The sequence below is a fragment of the Thrips palmi genome, unplaced genomic scaffold (assembly GCF_012932325.1).
Source record: "Thrips palmi isolate BJ-2018 unplaced genomic scaffold, TpBJ-2018v1 HiC_scaffold_16, whole genome shotgun sequence".
Classification (NCBI taxonomy): domain Eukaryota; kingdom Metazoa; phylum Arthropoda; class Insecta; order Thysanoptera; family Thripidae; genus Thrips; species Thrips palmi.
Window position 1 is genome coordinate 4447314 of NW_023144625.1, and position 16829 is coordinate 4464142.

Here is a 16829-nt window from a genome sequence, read left to right on the forward strand (position 1 = left end):
ACTCCGTGCACGAGTAGCCCCCCCTTCCCGGCGAGATTTCCCCGGCCGCTGCTCGCGGCCCTCTGCCTTGCCGGAGCTCTCCCCGCCCTCAAAGGCAGGCCGCGTCTTCCTGGCTGGCTTCTTCCGCGGGGGCCCCCCCCACCGGCCCCTCGTCGACGGCCAGGGTGGCCAGCGAGAACGTCTCGGCGATGCGCAGCTGGAGGTCCTCCGGTGCACCGCACGCTGGAACCAACGCGACAGGAATAAGCGTTGGCAGGTTGGTTGGCTGCACGCTTTAGCCACGCGTGAAATAACGCTTCAGGACGTTATGCTTGAAATGTTCTCAAGCGACTGAAAGTGTACTCTTGCTTGAAGGTGCGGTGAACCAGGGCTATGAGGCGGTTGCGCTACTCGGGTTTTAAAAAAAGAAGTACGCTTGAAACCACACTACAAACGTAACTGTCTACCAAGCACACACTTACAAATGCTTCTTGCAAGTAAACACACAAACGCATTCTAGGCGCCGAATAACACCATGCTAAGCATAGGCGTTTGTGAGCAGTTCTCGCGAGATGTGATAATTTCGTGTCCTCTCTCTGGTTTTTCCAACCTAAAGTCGATTTTAACCGGGTCTTTTCCTACCTTTATGTTTTTTTACCTTGCGGACAAGGTACAACTCTCATCAAGATGAAATTTTGCCTCCTTCCACCGTTAAATTGCAAGTTTTCCCTAGAATGTAATTTTCCCTGGACACTTTTTGATGTCCTACGCTCCAGATTTGGGGCTTCCCGCCTCTACTACAGCCCAAGGGAGTATAAGAAATCACTTTCGCTAAGTGCATTTTGTTCTACGCAAGTGAGGCTACGTTTTGACGTGTAGAACGTATCTCTCGGGTAAAATTTGCAGACACAAGATGATTCCGAAAATTGTCTTCCACAACTAAAATTCAAAAAGTCTAAAATCGTTTTTTTTTGGGGCGGTTTTTCTACCTTATGTGCGACCGTTCTGAAACTTTTCTTATTGTTGGTGCATTCTTTCTACAAAATTTGCAAAGTGGCGGAGTAATGGGCACCATTAGAACAAAAAATAAAAATTTAAAATAAGTTCCAAAGCGGCAAAAAAATTGGCCTAGCAAGCAATAAGTGTAATTTCCGTTCCACCCATTGCTTGCAGACCATTAAAAATTTTGATTGCGAACCAACCCTTTGTTTTTTGCCTTGTGGACAAGTTGTTCCAGAAAAATTTTGGTTCCGGTGGCACTTCGGGTTTTGGCTTGTACACCCCATTTTATGCAATAATGTAATTTCCGGGGACTGTAATTTCCGTGGACAAAATGAGGTTTTCGTTGCGTTTCACGTGATTTGGCCTCGAAAGGGGCCTCAGCTCTAAAGTATTCGATATTTATCTGTTTTAAACCTCTCTTATGGAGGGAATGCCATCCTGGGGGAAATGGGCATGGGGAATGGGAAGGCAAGCTGAGGAAAGTCGTGGCGTAGTTTAACACAACATCCATCAGGTTAAACCCGCCGCAAGTCACAAAATGGACCAAAACGAGCAGCGAGCCGACTTTTTGCAAGAGTCTAAGCTTTCGACTCCACTCATCAGATTGGTCAAACACTGTATTTTCTGGACAACCAAGGGGTTTTTATGCTCACTGTAAACTGGGGGTACGCGCCGTTTAGTGGGGGCGCTAGTGTGGCTGAGCGATGAGAATTAGTTTATACACTTCAGACTTGGCTAAAGTTGACGAAATATGCAACTTATGGGCTCATATATAGTGAAATGTAGGTCGGGTTTAAAAAGGAAGTGATTTTCGTTATCAGCACACAAAAAACTGTTGGGATAAACGTCAAACTCGATTCAAAAATTTTGGTCCAAAATTTGGTCAAAATTCGGTAATGCGTGAGTCTGAGAAAATTTCAGAAGTCATATTTGAGTTCAGCACACCAAAAACTGTAGGAAACAAATTGAACTCGACTTGAAAATTTTGATCCAAAATGACCTTATTTGGGATAAAAATATAAGTCTGGAGTCAAAATGGAAGTGATTTTCGTTACAGCACAAAAAAAACTACTGGGATCAACATCAAACTAAATTTAAAAAAATTTTTGGGCCCAAATTTGGTCAAAATTGGGTCAAGCGTGAGTCTGGGAAAAATTGGAAGTTATTTTTGAGTTCAGCTCACCAAAGACTGCAGGAATCAATAATATTAAACTCGACCTAAGAATTTTGGGCCAAAATGACCCAATTTGAGATGAAAATGTAAGTCTGGAGCAGAAAAGGAAGTGATTTTCATGATCAGCACTCCAAAAAATGCAAGAATCAATATGAGTTTCAATTGAGAAAAATAGATATCAAATTTAAACTATAATGGGTAAAGTATGGGGCTGCGTTCATGGATCACCCTTTGTCGTCACCAATACCATGATGCCTAACCACTGCGATTCCTTCAGTCGAGTAACATTTTTTGCCAGCATTGAATCGCTTAATTGGCTACTTTCTGCTTGAGTTACTATTCGATTTATATTTTTCTTCAAACCAATGAACTCACAAATTTATTAGTTATATTTGAGAAGCCTTTTGTCATTCTTTCATTTTCAACCAGTGAATTAAACAATTTTGACTGGAATATGTAATTATAGTTTATATTAAGTGACTCACTTTTGGGCAGTCTGATCTGAAGCATTTTACGGGGATCAAGTTTTGTCAAATTCAGTCAATCGTCTCATGAAGTTCAATGCTGAGGCCACTTGTTGCTCAATACGCCAACATAATTCATCTTATTCATGTCTTGTGATATTTTATCTTTGGAGTAAAAAATGACAGTATAGTATTAACATTGGGTATTGGGCTAAGGTTCAGAGAGCCAACTTTTAAATCATTACCAATACTAAGTTCCATTTACCGGACACAAACTTTGGTGAAGTGAAAGGAATCTTCACATTAAATCCGATTGCCAAGTCACTCACCGCTCAAAACCTGAATCGTCTCTTTAAACCCAATATCAATTCAAAATCTGTTAGCATTAAAATACACATCTATATATTGATTCTTTTTAAACAAAAGATGTTAGGACTAGAATATTTATGTTACTTGCATCATTGCAATAGAATGACATTTCCCGAGTCAAACCAAGACAATTAACATGTCTTCTAATTTCAACAGAAGTTATTCATGCATTTACCTGATTTGATTGACTATGTTATTTAAAAATGAAGATGTTATCAGAGGAAACAAAATCAGTAGATGCATATAAAGTAAAAGGCAAAGAAAACATTCTATTTACAATCCACAACTACACTCACAGTGCACTGACCTGAAGGAAGATTCCCCCGTGACGGGGGAGGGGGGAGAGGGGAACGAAACACGCAAACCATTCTCACTTTCAGTTTTCGTATTTTCCTCTGTTGACAATCCGGGAGGGTTTCAATCATTCTTAAATATTAAAAAAGTAACTCAGAACCTATTTCGGAGCTCCTTTGCTCTTCAGTTTGTTTATTTGCAAAAGTGCCGTCCCGTCTTGCAGACGGCTTGCAAGCGCGGCTACCGGTATGAGAAATTGGGCGGCCACACGGTGCTACCAACCTAACAACGCTAATAACCTAGTTCAAAACGGTGTTTTGAATATTTCAAACGATGATTATTGCTGATCTAAGATAAACTCCCCCTGAAGGGTGTTTAGGACACATCAGGTGTGAAGTTTGGATACTATTCGATCAGTAGTTGCTGAGAAACGTGAGTGAGTTACAGACAGACAGACGCACGACCAGTCAGTTTTTGGTGCGCCCAAACACGGCAAGGGCTTCGCTATCGCTCAGCCAAAAAAATTCTGAAATTTCAGTACAATTTGTTCAGTCTTTGCAGTCTGAATCGGTAATTCAGAAAGTTGCTTTGAATTTTCAGACTAGAAACTCTGAAATTTGAGATCACACCGGTTAGTCTGAATTTTAAGCAGAAGGTCTGAAAATTCTGATAAAGTTTTCAGACTTGTCATCCTGAAACCTGTTTTCATAATTTTGGTATGAAAATTTTGACAGATTGCCTACTAATCAAGTCTAGGCGTAAGGCGTTGTATAAATTTATCGGAAATAATAATGTACACCCGTCCTTCACGCAGATTCGTCTGTGTACGGTAGATTAACCGTGAGAGTTGTCCGAACTTGCATTCTGGACTTGCCGAAAGGAGCTGGTATCCTCTGAAGAGAGTCACGCGGCACGGCTTCCCCCGCCGCCAGGCAGCGCCCGTAGCGCAGTTGTACCGAGCTCGTCTCGTAACCAAAAAGTCCCGGAACGAACCCGGGCCGAAGCGAGCAAGTGAAAAGGGGAAAGGAGGTACCGTCACACGTTGGTGGTTCATATTGTTCTCTTGTTGATTTCTTTCTCTTTGATTTATAGATGGCACTTTTATTTAATATTGCAGAGTAGCAGTCTGAAAATGAGCAGTCTGAAAATGTTTTTCAGACAAGTAGTCTGAATTTGGAATTCAGACAGAATGGTCTGAATAATTACTCTGAATTTTCAGACCACTAGTCTGTTTAAAAACTTCAGACTAATAATTATGAAATTTCAGTAATACTTTTTTTACAGTGCTGCTTTGTTCGGCGCGGCCGGCATACTGCCTTGACAGTTGTGACTGCGAGTCAGTGAAACCGTTCAACGTTGATTATTCAGATCGGAAAGCTTAACCGAAAGCTTAATGTCTTGCGAAAAATAGGCTCGCTGTATTTTGGGATCTAGCTGACCATTTAAGACTTGCGGTGGACTTAACCTGACCGATATGTTAAGCAACATGACGTTTTTCCTAAGCTTTCCGTTCGAATGCTAAGACCCAGTTTATCGAATAAATTGCAGCAATCTGTTCCTCAAACTCAAAAAGAAATCTTTCCGAATAGGTTAGTAAACGTGGGTGCCAGATATGCTTCACTGTGGGAAAAAATCACAGTAAATCCTGTAGTGATTAGTACAGCTGGCACTGTAGTTCAGAGTACAGGATTTACTGTACTTTTTTTACAGGATCTACTGTACTTTGTACGGACTTTACTGTACCACAGGAGTGAAGTACGGAATATCCTGTACCTGGTACAGTAAGTACTGTTGCCAGGCACAGTAAATCCTGTGTTCTGAGCTACAGTAAATCCCGGCAAAAAAATTAACGGGATTCACTGTGTTTTTTTCGTACAGTGTTCCAGGAGGGCTAAATAGACCGCACCGCGAGCGGGCCGCTGTCTCGACCCGCCGATCAACTTTTCCTCAACTGATCGCACCCATTATTTAATATTTTCCGAACATAGACACGCAGGAACTGATCAAGAGAACTTTCCTCCGTTGTCCACTCTAGGGCCCATCATTTGCCAAGTGTGAGAGGTACCGCCTGGGAGGTAAACACTATGCAACCGTGGTCAGAAGAAAATGAATTCACAGTTGTTACCGAGACAAGGGAATTAAGCCGGGAGAGGTGGACACCGGACCCAGTCCTGCTCAAAGAGGCTGTACTAGGGTGGCCCCCCCCCCCCCATGGGGGGGGGGAGGGGAATGTACACCTCGTCACATACTGGTCACACTACGAGTGGGACCTTGTAGCCGCACGAGGTTCTTCTCCGCCAGTATAACGTGGCACCCCAGTAAGGACGGCCGTGTCCCGTTTGGCAGGTGCACGCGGGCATGTGTCGGGCCCGAAACGGCATACGATCAAATTGTGGTCTAGCCCGAAATTTTATTGTGAGGTACGCAACATGGAACCAGAATGCACAGATGTGCAGGGAGCTGCCTAAACTGCTAGGCGTTTGCGTTCGTATCGCACCTATTCTAAGGGCCCATTAAAATGTAATTTCCGTGGACAGTTTCTGTGGCTGTCTAATTTCCGTGGACGGCCAAAAAATTTAAATTGCGATATTTCCTATATTATTGGGGTGATAGCTCGCCCCGATGAATCCATGATCCCTAGTGATGTTCTTAACAAGATCAATGCAAAAAAACCGGTTTCAATTGAACTTTTTTTCAAAAAGTTTCAGGGCCCAAAATTAACCATTTCGCGAGAACTGCTCTTGTACGTGCGTACTTGCCAAGTATGCATTTGTAAGTGTGTACTTAATAGACAATCAGGTTTGTTGCTGACGATAAAGCTACTAATGATTTTGGCACTGTACCCAGCAAAACCGAGGAAATGATACGTTCGAAAACCTTTCACTGGGAGCAAGGCTTCACTCACCTTCGCCTCCAGAGCCGCTGTCCTCCTCGAGGTCCCGTCCGTTCGGCGCAGAGCGATCTGGGTCCTCTGTCTTCACTGCACCTGCGAACAACACAGCAAGTCTCAGAAAGTTGGAACGAGCGAGGCACAGCAGCGCGATCGCCAAGACTGCCTTGTCGGAACTGAGCGACGGGCGGTCGGAATCGCGGAGTGAGTCCCTCCCAAGGCCAGCCCAATGTAAAAACCACCACCCGCACAAAGCAGCCGAAGGCAAAGACACATTGACTGGACATGCGGCGCGAAGCGAAACGGCACTGCATAGAACAAACTAAGTCCGAAACTCGCACCAAGCAAACCATGCACGCACAAGCCACAAGAAGACGAGTCCGCGAGGCGAGACGTTGCTAGGCCTGGAACAGCCAATGAGATTCAGTCAGGCAAAGGAAGGAAAATGAACACGCAAGTTACGACCACGGGACAGCCAATAAGTTCATGACCCACGTCACTTTCTGGAAATTTTTTCGTTCCGAAACAGTTGGTGAAGCAAACATTCAGTTGCAAGCATTAATTTCTCAAAAGATAATTACAAAAGCAGATCTCTATCGTTTCTAGACCTCAAAGCAACAACAACGCAGGTCCCAGTGCTGTTGTTTGGGGGCTCGAAATGAAAGAAACTCGGATGTGTAATCATATTAGCAGCGCAAGAACTTGATGTTTTTCTTGACTTTCAGATTCGGGGCGCAAAAAATGATATTTTAAGGGGAGGTTCTGGTGAAAATCTTGCCATTTCCCAAATGGATCCCAGTGTCATAATTTGTTCGGAATATAAAATCTTTCTTCGAGGAGACTAAAATTTGATTTTTGAAGGCACATCCCAGGCTCTGAACCCAGTCGAAGAGTCTTTCTGAGCCTATTTTGGCTGTATCTTAAAAAATCTCCTTGCGCATACTATTTTGTCGTAAAAGGTTGACCTTGACATTTTTCACTTCTTTGATTCATTTTCAAAAAATTCCGGCATGCATAGCTCAAAATTTCCATTATATTATTAACTGTCAGCTTTTTAAGCTGAAAAGTCCCTAAAATTTGTCTATTTTCTACATTTTTGATCAATTATAGTGAAATGCTTGGGTAGAAAGCTTGCGAATGAAAATGTTATTTACATTTTGAGTTGTGCATGCCGGCATTTTTTAAAAATGAATCAAAGAAGTGAAAAATGTAAAGGCCAACCTTTTACGACAAAATAGTATGCGCAAGAAGGTTTTTAAAGTTACAGCCAAAATAGGCTCAAAAAGACTCTTCGACTGGGTTCAGGGCATAGAATGTGAGTCCCCAATGAAAATTTTTATTAATTACTTGGTAAGACATCCAATTTTTTACTTATTTTCACAGTGGGACCTATTTAGGAGAAAATAGCATTTTCGCCAGAACCTCCCCTTAAAGATGTTACACGATATTGGTCTTTTTTTGGCCCCCACTTCAAGAGTCTTACAACATATGGAATTTGTGTCAGTGCATTAAGTGCATGCATAATCTTCTTGGAACATTTAGAGTGCTTCCTTCCGAGGAGAATCACTTCGAGACAGAACATTCAGCGGTAAACTTTAATCATAATCTTACTTATAGAGGTATTTATCCTCAACCAACTCAGCCCTAATGCTTATACAAACGAAAAAGGAGTACACAATTCAAAATTAACTTCCACCATAGGACTCTCGTCCCCACAAACAAATAGATTCTTCGCAAAACAAACGCCAAAATAAAAAAAACCGATAAAATGTCAAGGGCGTGCGTGCTGCCGTGGGCGGAACTTCCCGACGCAGCGTTTCGCACTACGGTTTCTTCGCAAGATGCTTGTGCGTGATGTGGATTCGCAGATTATCCTTCCTGGCAAACTTACGCCCGCAGTCGTCACACTCGAAAGGCTCCTTTCCGGTGTGAAGCCGCTCATGCTTCACCAAAGTGCCACGATTCGCGAACTCCTTTCCGCAGAAGTCGCACTGGAAAGGCTTCTCCCCGGTGTGGATATTCACGTGCACGGTTAGATCTACCTTTTGTGTGAACTTCTTTCCACACACGTCGCACCCGTAAGGCTTCTCCCTGGTGTGGATCCGACTGTGCCTGGTTAGATTAGACTTTAGCGAGGACTTCTTCCGACATACACTACAATCGAAAGGCCTCTCCCCGTGTTACCGTTCGTGAAGCAAACATTCAGTTACAAACATTAATATCTCAAAATATAATTACAGAAACGGATCTGTATCGTTTCTAGACCTCAAGCAACAACAACGCAGGTCCCAGTGCTGTTGTTTGGGGGCTGGAAATGATAGAAATTTGGATCTCCAATCAATTTTGCAGCGTAAGAACGTCATGTTTTTCTTGACTTTCAGTTCCGGGGGGGGGGGGGGCAAATATAAAAATTGTTAAGATGTTGTACGATACAGTCTAATTTTGGCCCCCACTTTGAGCGTCTTACAATAACATTTGGAATTTGTTTCAGTGCATTCAATGCATGCACTACAAGATCAAATGTGTGCTTAGTACACAGCTATGGGAGCGTACTTGCAAGCACACATCTATAGCTGTATGCTTGGACAAGCACACATCTATAGGTGTGTGCTTGGCAAGCACACAGCTACAGGTGTATGCTTGGCAAGTACACATCTATAGGTGTATGCTTGGCCAAGCACACTTTAATCCCACCCATTTAAAGGCATACTCCTACAGCTGTGTGCTTGGCCAAGCATACATCTATAGATGTGTGCTTGTCCAAGCATACATCTATAGATGTGTGCTTGTCCAAGCATACACCTATAGATGTGTACTTGGCAAGCATACACCTATAGATGTGTGCTTGCAAGTACGCTCCCACAGCTGTGTACTAAGCACACATTTGATCTTGTAGTGTGCATAATATTCTTGAACATTTAGAGTGCTTTTTTTTTTTCGGGAGAATCATTTTGAAACACAACACTCAGTGGTAAACTTTAATCATTATCTTATCAAGAGGAACTTTTCCTCAACCAACGCAGCCCTAATGCTAATACAAACGAAAAAGGAATATACAATTCAAAATTAACTTCCACCATGGAAATCTTGTCCCCACCACCAAAAAGATTTTTCGTTACAAACGCCAAATTGAAAAAGAATCAAAGCGTTACGATGTCGAGGGCGTGCTTGGCCATGGACGGAGCTTCCCGACGCAGCGTTGCTCACTACGGTTTCTTCGCAAGGTGCTTGTGCGTGATGTGGATTCGCAGTTCGTCCTTCCTGGCAAACTTACGCCCACAGTCGTCACACTCGAAAGGCTGCTCTCCAGTGTGAAGCCGTTTGTGCCTCACTAAAGAGCGTTGATCCGCGAACTTCTTTTCACAAAAGGCACACTTGAATGGCTTCTCTCCTGTGTGTATCCTCATGTGCACGGTTAGATCTTCCTTTTGTCTGAACTTCTTTCCACACACGTCGCACCCGTGAGGCTTCTCCCCGGTGTGGATCAGACTGTGCCTGGTTAGAGTAGTTTTTGCAGAGAACTTCTCCCCACACAGAACACACTGGAAAGGCCTCTCCCCGGTGTGGACCCTGGAGTGGGCCTTGAGGTGGGAAGATGAGGGACACCGCTGGCCGCACTCCGTGCACGAGTAGCGCCCCTTCCCGGCGAGACTTCCCGGCCGCTGCTCGCGGCCCTCTGCCTTGCCGGAGCTCTCCCCGCCCTCGAAGGCAGGCCGCGTCTTCCTGGCTGGCTTCTTCCGCGGGGCCGCCCCCACCGGCCCCTCGTCGACGGCCAGGGTGGCCAGCGAGAACGTCTCGGCGATGCGCAGCTGGAGGTCCTCCGGTGCACCGCACGCTGGAACCAACGCGACAGGAATAAGCGTTGGCAGGTTGGTTGGCTGCACGCTTTAGCCACGCGTGAAATAACGCTTCAGGACGTTATGCTTGAAATGTTCTCAAGCGACTGAAAGTGTACTCTTGCTTGAAGGTGCGGTGAACCAGGGCTATGAGGCGGTTGCGCTACTCGGTTTAAAGAAAGAAGTACGCTTGAAACCACACTACAAACGTAACTGTCTACCAAGCACACACTTACAAATGCATTCTTGCAAGTAAACACACAAACGCATGCTAGGCGCCGAATAACACCATGCTAAGCATAGGCGTTTGTGAGCAGTTCTCGCGAGATGTGATAATTTCGTGTCCTCTCTCTGATTCTTCCAACCTAAAGTCGATTTTAACCGGGTCTTTTCCTACCTTTATGTTTTTTGACCTTGCGGACAAGGTACAACTCTCATCAAGATGAAATTTTGCCTCCTTCCACCGTTAAATTGCAAGTTTTCCCTAGAATGTAATTTCCGTGGACACTTTTTGATGTCCTACGCTCCAGATTTGGGGCTTCCCGCCTCTACTACAGCCCAAGGGAGTATAAGAAATCACTTTCGCTAAGTGCATTTTGTTCTACGCAAGTGAGGCTACGTTTTGACGTGTAGAACGTATCTCTCGGGTAAAATTTGCAGACACAAGATGATTCCGAAAATTGTCTTCCACAACTAAAATTCAAAAAGTCTAAAATCGTTTTTTTTGGGACGGTTTTTCTACCTTATGTGCGACCGTTCTGAAACTTTTCTTATATTGTTGGTGCATTCTTTCTACACAATTTGCAAAGTGGCGGAGTAATGTGGCACCATTAGAACAGAAAATATAAAGTTAAATAAGTTCCAAAGCGGCGAAAAAATTGGCCTAGCAAGCAATAAGTGTAATTTCCGTTCCACCCATTGCTTGCAGACCATTCAAAATTTTGATTGCGAACCAATCCTTGTGTGTTTGCCTTGTGGACAAGTTGTTCCAGTAAAATTTTGGTTCCGGTGGCACTTCTGGTTTGGCTTGTACACCCCATTTTATGCAATAATGTAATTTCCGTGGACTGTAATTTCCGTGGACAAAATGAGGTTTTCGTTGCGTTTCACGTGATTTTGGCCTCGCAAGGGGCCTCAGCTCTAAAGTATGTCGATATTTATCTGTTTTAAACCTCTCTTATGGAGGGAATGCCATCCTGGAGGGAAATGGGCATGGGGAATGGGAAGGCAAGCTGAGGAAAGTCGTGGCGTAGTTTAACACAACATCCATCAGGTTAAACCCGCCGCAAGTCACAAAATGGACCTAAACGAGCAGCGAGCCGACTTTTTGCAAGAGTCTAAGCTTTCGACTCCACTCATCAGATTGGTCAAACACTGTATTTTCTGGACAACCAAGCGGTTTTATGCTCACTGTAAACTAGGGGTACGCGCCGTTTAGTGTGGGCGCGTAGTGTGGCTGAGCGATGAGAATTAGTTTATACACTTCAGACTTGGCTAAAGTTGACGAAATATGCAACTTATGGGCTCATATATAGTGAAATGTAGGTCTGGTGTATAAATGGAAGTGATTTTCGTTATCAGCACACAAAAAACTGTTGGGATAAACGTCAAACTCGATTCAAAAATTTTGGTCCAGAATTGGTCAAAATTCGGTAATGCGTGAGTCTGAGAAAATTTCAGAAGTCATATTTGAGTTCAGCACACCAAAAACTGTAGGAAACAATATTGAACTCGACTTGAAAATTTTGATCCAAAATGACCTTATTTGGGATGAAAATATAAGTCTGGAGTCAAAATGGAAGTGATTTTCGTTATCAGCACACAAAAAACTACTGGGATCAACATCAAACTCAATTAAAAAATTTTGGGCCAAATTTGGTCAAAATTGGGTCAGGCGTGAGTCTGGGAAAAATTTGGAAGTTATTTTTGAGTTCAGCTCACCAAAGACTGCAGGAATCAATAATATTAAACTCGACCTAAGAATTTTGGTCCAAAATGACCCAATTTGAGATTAAAATGTAAGTCTGGAGCAGAAATGGAAGTGATTTTCATGATCAGCACTCCAAAAACTGCAAGAATCAATATGAGTTTCAATTGAGAAATATAGATATCAAATTAATCTATAATGGGTAAAGTATGGGTCTGCGTTCATGGATCACCCTTTGTCGTCACCAATACCATGATGCCTAACCACTGCGATTCCTTCAGTCGAGTAACATTTTATTGCCAGCATTGAATCGCTTAATTGGCTACTTGTCTGCTTGAGTTACTATTCGATTTATATTTTTCTTCAAACCAATGAACTCACAAATTTATTAGTTATATTTGAGAAGCCTTTTGTCATTCTTTCATTTTCAACCAGTGAATTAAACAATTTAGACTGGAATATGTAATTATAGTTTATATTAAGTGACTCACTTTTGGGCAGTCTGATCTGAAGCATTTGACGGGGATCAAGTTTTGTCAAATTCAGTCAATCGTCTCATGAAGTTCAATGCTGAGGCCACTTGTTGCTCAATACGCCAACATAATTCATCTTATTCATGTCTTGTGATATTTTATCTTTGGAGTAAAAGATGACAGTATAGTATTAACATTGGGTATTGGGCTAAGGTTCAGAGAGCCAACTTTTAAATCATTACCAATACTAAGTTCCATTTACCGGACACAAACTTTGGTGAAGTGAAAGGAATCTTCACATTAAATCCGATTGCCAAGTCACTCACCGCTCAAAAACCCGAATCGTCTCTTTAACCAATATCAATTCAAAATCTGTTAGCATTAAATATACACATCTATATATTGATTCTTTTAATCAAAAGATGTTAGGACTAGAATATTTATGTTACTTGCATCATTGCAATAGAATGACATTTCCCGAGTCAAACCAAGACAATTAACATGTCTTCTAATTTCAACAGAAGTTATTCATGCATTTACCTGATTTGATTGACTATGTTATTTAAAAGTGAAGATGTTATCAGAGGAAACAAAATCAGTAGATGCATACAAAGTAAAAGGCAAAGAAAACATTCTATTTACAATCCACAACTACACTCACAGTGCACTGACCTGAAGGAAGATTCCCCCGTGACGGGGGAGGGGGAGAGGGGAACGAAACACGCAAACCATTCTCACTTTCAGTTTTCGTATTTTCCTCTGTTGACAATCCGGGAGGGTTTCAATCATTCTTAAATATTAAAAAAGTAACTCAGAACCTATTTCGGAGCCCCCTTTTCTCTTCAGTTTGTTTATTTGCAAAAGTGCCGTCCCGTCTTGCAGACGGCTTGCAAGCGCGGCTACCGGTATGAGAAATTGGGCGGCCACACGGTGCTACCAACCTAACAACGCTAATAACCTAGTTCAAAACGGTGTTTTGAATATTTCAAACGATGATTATTGCTGATCTAAGATAAACTCCCCCTGAAGGGTGTTTAGGACACATCAGGTGTGAAGTTTGGATACTATTCGATCAGTAGTTGCTGAGAAACGTGAGTGAGTTACAGACAGACAGACGCACGACCAGTCAGTTTTTGGTGCGCCCAAACACGGCAAGGGCTTCGCTATCGCTCAGCCAAAAAAAATTTTGAAATTTCAGTACAATTTGTTCAGTCTTTGCAGTCTGAATCGGTAATTCAGAAAGTTGCTTTGAATTTTCAGACTAGGAACTCTGAAATTTGAGATCACACCGGTTAGTCTGAATTTTAAGCAGAAGGTCTGAAAATTCTGATAAAGTTTTCAGACTTGTCATCCTGAAACCTGTTTTCATAATTTTGGTATGAAAATTTTGACAGATTGCCTACTAATCAAGTCTAGGCGTAAGGCGTTGTATAAATTTATCGGAAATAATAATGTACACCCGTCCTTCACGCAGATTCGTCTGTGTACGGTAGATTAACCGTGAGAGTTGTCCGAACTTGCATTCTGGACTTGCCGAAAGGAGCTGGTATCCTCTGAAGAGAGTCACGCGGCACGGCTTCCCCCGCCGCCAGGCAGCGCCCGTAGCGCAGTTGTACCGAGCTCGTCTCGTAACCAAAAAGTCCCGGAACGAACCCGGGCCGAAGCGAGCAAGTGAAAAGGGGAAAGGAGGTACCGTCACACGTTGGTGGTTCATATTGTTCTCTTGTTGATTTCTTTCTCTTTGATTTATAGATGGCACTTTTATTTAATATTGCAGAGTAGCAGTCTGAAAATGAGCAGTCTGAAAATGTTTTTCAGACAAGTAGTCTGAATTTGGAATTCAGACAGAATGGTCTGAATAATTACTCTGAATTTTCAGACCACTAGTCTGTTTAAAAACTTCAGACTAAAATTATGAAATTTCAGTAATACTTTTTTTACAGTGCTGCTTTGTTCGGCGCGGCCGGCATACTGCCTTGACAGTTGTGACTGCGAGTCAGTGAAACCGTTCAACGTTGATTATTCAGATCGGAAAGCTTAACCGAAAGCTTAATGTCTTGCGAAAAATAGGCTCGCTGTATTTTGGGATCTAGCTGACCATTTAAGACTTGCGGTGGACTTAACCTGACCGATATGTTAAGCAACATGACGTTTTTCCTAAGCTTTCCGTTCGAATGCTAAGACCCAGTTTATCGAATAAATTGCAGCAATCTGTTCCTCAAACTCAAAAAGAAATCTTTCCGAATAGGTTAGTAAACGTGGGTGCCAGATATGCTTCACTGTGGGAAAAAATCACAGTAAATCCTGTAGTGATTAGTACAGCTGGCACTGTAGTTCAGAGTACAGGATTTACTGTACTTTTTTTACAGGATCTACTGTACTTTGTACGGACTTTACTGTACCACAGGAGTGAAGTACGGAATATCCTGTACCTGGTACAGTAAGTACTGTTGCCAGGCACAGTAAATCCTGTGTTCTGAGCTACAGTAAATCCCGGCAAAAAAATTAACGGGATTCACTGTGTTTTTTTCGTACAGTGTTCCAGGAGGGCTAAATAGACCGCACCGCGAGCGGGCCGCTGTCTCGACCCGCCGATCAACTTTTCCTCAACTGATCGCACCCATTATTTAATATTTTCCGAACATAGACACGCAGGAACTGATCAAGAGAAACTTTCCTCCGTTGTCCACTCTAGGGCCCATCATTTGCCAAGTGTGAGAGGTACCGCCTGGGAGGTAAACACTATGCAACCGTGGTCAGAAGAAAATGAATTCACAGTTGTTACCGAGACAAGGAAATTAAGCCGGGAGAGGTGGACACCGGACCCAGTCCTGCTCAAAGAGGCTGTACTAGGGTGCCCCCCCCCCCCCCCATGGGGGGGGGGAGGGGAATGTACACCTCGTCACATACTGGTCACACTACGAGTGGGACCTTGTAGCCGCACGAGGTTCTTCTCCGCCAGTATAACGTGGCACCCCAGTAAGGACGGCCGTGTCCCGTTTGGCAGGTGCACGCGGGCATGTGTCGGGCCCGAAACGGCATACGATCAAATTGTGGTCTAGCCCGAAATTTTATTGTGAGGTACGCAACATGGAACCAGAATGCACAGATGTGCAGGGAGCTGCCTAAACTGCTAGGCGTTTGCGTTCGTATCGCACCTATTCTAAGGGCCCATTAAAATGTAATTTCCGTGGACAGTTTCTGAGGCTGTGTAATTTCCGTGGACGGCAAAAAAATTAAAATTGCGATATTTCCTATATTATTGGGGTGATAGCTCGCCCCGATGAATCCATGATCCCTAGTGATGTTCTTAACAAGATCAATGCAAAAAAACCGGTTTCAATTGAACTTTTTTTCAAAAAGTTTCAGGGCCCAAAATTAACCATTTCGCGAGAACTGCTCTTGTACGTGCGTACTTGCCAAGTATGCATTTGTAAGTGTGTACTTAATAGACAATCAGGTTTGTTGCTGACGATAAAGCTACTAATGATTTTGGCACTGTACCCAGCAAAACCGAGGAAATGATACGTTCGAAAACCTTTCACTGGGAGCAAGGCTTCACTCACCTTCGCCTCCAGAGCCGCTGTCCTCCTCGAGGTCCCGTCCGTTCGGCGCAGAGCGATCTGGGTCCTCTGTCTTCACTGCACCTGCGAACAACACAGCAAGTCTCAGAAAGTTGGAACGAGCGATGCACAGCAGCGCGATCGCCAAGACTGCCTTGTCGGAACTGAGCGACGGGCGGTCGGAATCGCGGAGTGAGTCCCTCCCAAGGCCAGCCCAATGTAAAAACCACCACCCGCACAAAGCAGCCGAAGGCAAAGACACACTGGCTAGACATGCGGCGCGAAGCGAAACGGCACTGCATGGAACAAACTACATCCGCCACGCGCACCAAGCAAACCATGCAAGCACAAGCCGCAAGAAGACGAGGCCGCGAGGCGAGACGTCGCTGGGCCTGGAACAGCCAATGAGATTCAGTCAGGGAAAGGAGGAAAATGAACACGCAAGTCGCGACCCTGCGACAGCCGGTAACTTCATGACTCGCATCACTTTCTGGAAGTTTGGGCGTTCCGAAACAGTTGGTGAAGCAAACATTCAGTTGCAAGCATTAACTTCTCAAATGATAATAACAAAAACAGATCTCTATCGTTTCTAGACCTCAAAGCAACAACAACGAAGGTCCTAGTGCTGTTGTTTAGGGGCTGGAAATGATAGAAATTCGGATATGTAATCATATTTGCAGCGCAAGAACTTGACGTTTTTCTTGACTTTCAGATTCGGGGCGCAAAAAATGATATTTTAAAGATGTTCCACGATATTGGTCTCTTTTGGCCCCCACTTCAAGGGTCTTACAACGTTTAGAATTTGTTTCAGTGCATGCATAAACTTCATGGAACATTTAGAGTGCTTCCTTCCCAGGA

The 16829-nt window shown here is 43.5% G+C and overlaps 1 protein-coding gene across 1 annotated transcript; it reads right to left on the reverse strand.

Annotated features, from left to right (window-relative positions):
* Positions 1-88: 88 nt before the first annotated feature.
* LOC117642498 (zinc finger protein GLI4-like) lies at positions 89-16807 on the reverse strand. Its single transcript, XM_034380746.1, has 5 exons — positions 16661-16807; positions 15975-16281; positions 9447-10007; positions 6188-6268; positions 89-222 (listed from the first exon to the last, which is right to left on the reverse strand). Exons 1-5 carry the CDS (start codon positions 16805-16807, stop codon positions 89-91), a joined length of 1230 nt encoding a protein of 409 aa, XP_034236637.1.
* Between the last annotated feature and the right edge of the window lie 22 nt (positions 16808-16829).

Excerpts from the sequence above, each read along its gene's own strand:
- LOC117642498 (XM_034380746.1), bottom strand. The coding sequence starts at position 16,807 with ATGTTCCATGAAGTTTATGCATGCACTGAAACAAATTCTAAACGTTGT. Across the intron at positions 16,282-16,660 it reads AAAGTCAAGAAAAACGTCAA|TTTGTTCCATGCAGTGCCGT; the intron begins GTTCTTGCGCTG and ends TGGCGGATGTAG. Across the intron at positions 223-6,187 it reads CAGCGGCTCTGGAGGCGAAG|CGTGCGGTGCACCGGAGGAC; the intron begins GTGAGTGAAGCC and ends CGTTGGTTCCAG.